Here is a 3,669-nt window from a genome sequence, read left to right as displayed (position 1 = left end):
AAATAGGAAGGGGCCAAACACCTTTTCACGCTCTGACCAAACATGAGTGTAAAAGTGAAAGTGAAAGAAAGACAGATACTAAGTACTCGTTTGATTGAGAGAAGGTAAAAATATTATAATAACGTGTTTTATTCCCGATTCAGTTTGGAGAGCTGCAGTTTGTCAGCAATCAGCCATGTTGCTCTATTCTCTGCTCTGAAATCAAACCCCTACCATCTGAAAGATCTGGACCTGAGCTACAACAACAACCTGGATGATTCAGGACTGAAACAGCTGTGTTGTTTTCTGGAAAGTCCACACTGTAGACTGGAGTCTCTGAGGTTAGGTCATTTACTCTCTGTTACTATTATAAATTTCATTATTAATTCATTTCCATTGTGTAGCATCCATTTAAAAACCAACGTTTTATTGGAATATAAATTGCTCTGTGGTCACTAAAGACTAGTGTTGGGATCAGATATTAAAATGAATAGCCACTGTTAGTTATTAAATTAAATAAATGTTTCATATGCCTGCTAAACAGTCACATTCGTATACAGAAGATTCCCTGAACTTCAAATTACCAACCTTTCCACATCTAATTTGTTTATTATTGTTTTATTCGTTACTTAGATTGGAGCTCAGCGGTTTGTCACCGAAAAGCACTGTTGCTCTGGTCTCAGCTCTGAAGTCTAACCCCTCCCATTTGAAAAAAATGGACCTGACCTTTAATGACCTGCAGGATTTAGGCGTGAAACAACTATATGGTTTTCTGGAGAGTTCAAACTGTAGACTGGACACTCTGAGGTCAGTTAACCTATTCTGTGACTACTGATGAACCTAAATTTGATAGACTTCCATGAGTTCCATGTATAAATGACCAAAATATACTGTATGTTATCTGCATGTTTTATTCTCTATTTAGATTGGAGCTCTGCAGTTTTTCAGAGATTGGCTGTGCTTCTCTGGTTTCTGCTCTTAAGTCCAATCCCTCCCACCTGAAACATCTGGACTTGGGTGGAAACGCGATTCAGGATTCAGGAGTGAAGCAGCTGTGTGGTTTTCTGGAGATTCCTCTATGTAGATTGGAGACTCTGATGTCAGTTTGCTTACTGTCTGCTATCACAAAATCTTATAATTTATGTGTATAGTATAGTTAATTTCCTCCTTCAAAACTGAGGAAAATGATAATGATTAATGAATAAGAAATTCTTACTGATGAGGGAAAGTATGGTTTATGTGCAAATTTAAAAACTGTCCATATGTGGCTGAATTGTATCTGATTTTATCCACATTTTTTTTCTTTGTTCAGTCTGTGGTGCTGCAGTTTGTCAGAGATCAGCTGTGCTACTCTGGTCTCTGCTTTAAGGGCCAACCCCTCCAATCTGAAATATCTGGACTTGGGTGTAAATAAGCTGCAGGATTCAGGAGTGAAGCATCTCTGTGGTTTTTTGGAGATTCCTCTTTGTAGACTGGAGACTCTGAGGTCGGTTCACTTTCTGTAATTCTCTAATACATAATTACATTATGGATACACACAGATACAAAGAAAATCAGAAATTAGGGATTGGTCATTTAATGAGGACAAATAATGTTTAGCTAAATCAGAATCGTTAGAATCTTTTTTTTATATTGTCATTATGCAAAAAACACACTGATATTATATGCTGTTCTATTCAATGCAAAGAAAAACAAGGAAAGCAAAGAAAGCAATCTATTCATAACAATATAGAAATAGAAAATAAGAGTTTCTAATAAATAAATACAGTATAAGCATGATTAAATATGTACATATTTAACCTCCTAAGACCTGAAATCTTCCATGGCATGCATTTTTGATTTCTCTCTTTGATTTTTGATTTCTCTTTTGTTTCTAAGAAAAATGAGCACCACATATGAGGATATTCGTTTTAAATTTCGATAGAACAGTAGCAGTATAATGTCCTCGTAAGTGGATATCAGGCCCTTGTAAAGCAAAATTGAGTATTTTGGTCTAAATAACCCAAAATGTGATGTCCACATATGTGGACGCCAGGTCCTAGGAGGTTAATATGTACATATTAACATATGTAGATATGTGTGTGTGCTTGATTATTGATTGCACAAGTTTGAGAAGTGGACATACAACCCTAACAACATACAACTGATAGAGTTGTTTCAGTGGGTGCGAGTGCAATCATGAGTGTAGCGTATACAGTAGGGGACTTAGCACACATCCCTGTTTTAAGTTGACGTTGAGGCTGAGTGTTGGGGAGAGGTGAGACCCTACTGTGACTCTATGTGGGTGAGTTTCTGAGAAAGCCACTAATGCAGAGGCAAATGAAGTGTGGGAGGCTAACGTTGATAAGTTTTGTTATCAGTCTCTTAAGGATGATTTTGTTGAATGCCAAGCTGACGTTGATGAAAAGAAGCCTGGCATAAATATCCTTGTATTCCAGATGGGTCAGGGTCCTGTTTAGAGCTGTGGCTATGGCATCGTCTGTTGATCTCTTATCCCTGCATGCAAACTGGTGTTGTCGAATATGGGTGGAAGTCCTTGGATGATATAACTTTTGGCCAGTTTCTCAAAAGAAGTGGTTCATGTTCTGAACTTGAGTGACAACAACCCGAAGCACAGCGTCACTATCAACAGCATTGGGTCTGGGTTTGTAGTTAATAAGTCAGCCACAGCCGACTCAAGTTGTTGCTGTGGAGGTAGTCCTCAATTTTATTATTATAATCCAGCCTGGCCTGTCTGATGCCCTTTTTTAGATTTACTCTGGCTGAACTGTACAGTTCCACATGACCAGACTTGAAGGCAGTGTTTCTGTTCCTCAACAGGGTCCTAACTGCACTTGCCTTCCAAACCTTTGGTTGGCATACACCCAGATGCCGTGGTGATGGTGTCTGTGCAGTACTAGATATAGCAGAGTATAGATGTGGTGTACTCCTTCTGGTAGGCAGGCTGGTAACATAAACAAGGATATTTGGTCCAACTAGCACAGGTGGGGTGTTGTTATGGTGCTGTATCCTTGTTTAATGTTGGAGTAGACTTTATTCAGTAGCTTTTCCCACGTGCAGTACAGTTTACATACTGACAAAAATTGGGGAAGTAACCTGAACACATTTGATATAATTTATCACTGATTATATGTAGATGTTTTATTGTTTATCCAGTCTGAGGAGCTGCAATTTGTCAGTGATCAGCTGTGCTGCACTGGTTTCTGCTCTGAGGTCCAGTCCTTCACATCTAAGAATCCTGAACCTGAGTGACAACAACCTGCAGGATTCAGACGTTAAGCAACTCTCTAAACTTGTGAGGAGTCTACACTATAAACTGGATACCCCAAGGTTAGTAAAGGTTGATTGGTATTGTACTAAACACAGTTATTATGAAAGGTCAACACATATATAATCAAAATTTTCTTGTAAATCTCTATCATCCAAGTGTTGGCTTTGAATTAAATTAGTTATTAACTAACTAATTAATTATTTTACTTTTTTCCTTTATTTGGCTTTCATTTATATCTTGTGTAAATGTTATTATTTAGTTCCAATCTATAGCACTTTGCATCAGCTATGTTTGTTTTAAGGTTCTTTATAAATAAAAATGATGATGATGATGATGGCTTGACATTAAATATCTCCCTCTGCCGGTTTTGCAGCCTACTGTAGCTTTTGTTGTGAGCATGTGTTTGAGTTGTTGTAAAG

At 37.8% G+C, this 3,669-nt stretch overlaps 1 protein-coding gene across 1 annotated transcript in view; it reads left to right on the top strand.

Annotated features, from left to right (window-relative positions):
* Positions 1-3,633, top strand: part of LOC102196653 (ribonuclease inhibitor-like) — a 5,170-nt gene extending 1,537 nt beyond the window's left edge. Inside the window, exons 2-7 of the mRNA XM_013913181.1 lie at positions 144-320; positions 613-786; positions 905-1,078; positions 1,292-1,465; positions 3,136-3,309; positions 3,624-3,633. Of these exons, the coding sequence (XP_013768635.1) occupies positions 695-786; positions 905-1,078; positions 1,292-1,465; positions 3,136-3,309; positions 3,624-3,633 (624 nt within the window). The 5' untranslated portion in view covers positions 144-320; positions 613-694. The remainder of the gene's footprint in view (positions 1-143; positions 321-612; positions 787-904; positions 1,079-1,291; positions 1,466-3,135; positions 3,310-3,623) is intronic.
* Positions 3,634-3,669: the final 36 nt, after the last annotated feature.

The sequence above is a fragment of the Pundamilia nyererei genome, unplaced genomic scaffold (assembly GCF_000239375.1).
Source record: "Pundamilia nyererei isolate P.nyererei 1_Seehausen unplaced genomic scaffold, PunNye1.0 scaffold00119, whole genome shotgun sequence".
In the NCBI taxonomy this organism is placed as follows: domain Eukaryota; kingdom Metazoa; phylum Chordata; class Actinopteri; order Cichliformes; family Cichlidae; genus Pundamilia; species Pundamilia nyererei.
This window is presented reverse-complemented; position numbering and strand designations above follow the sequence as displayed.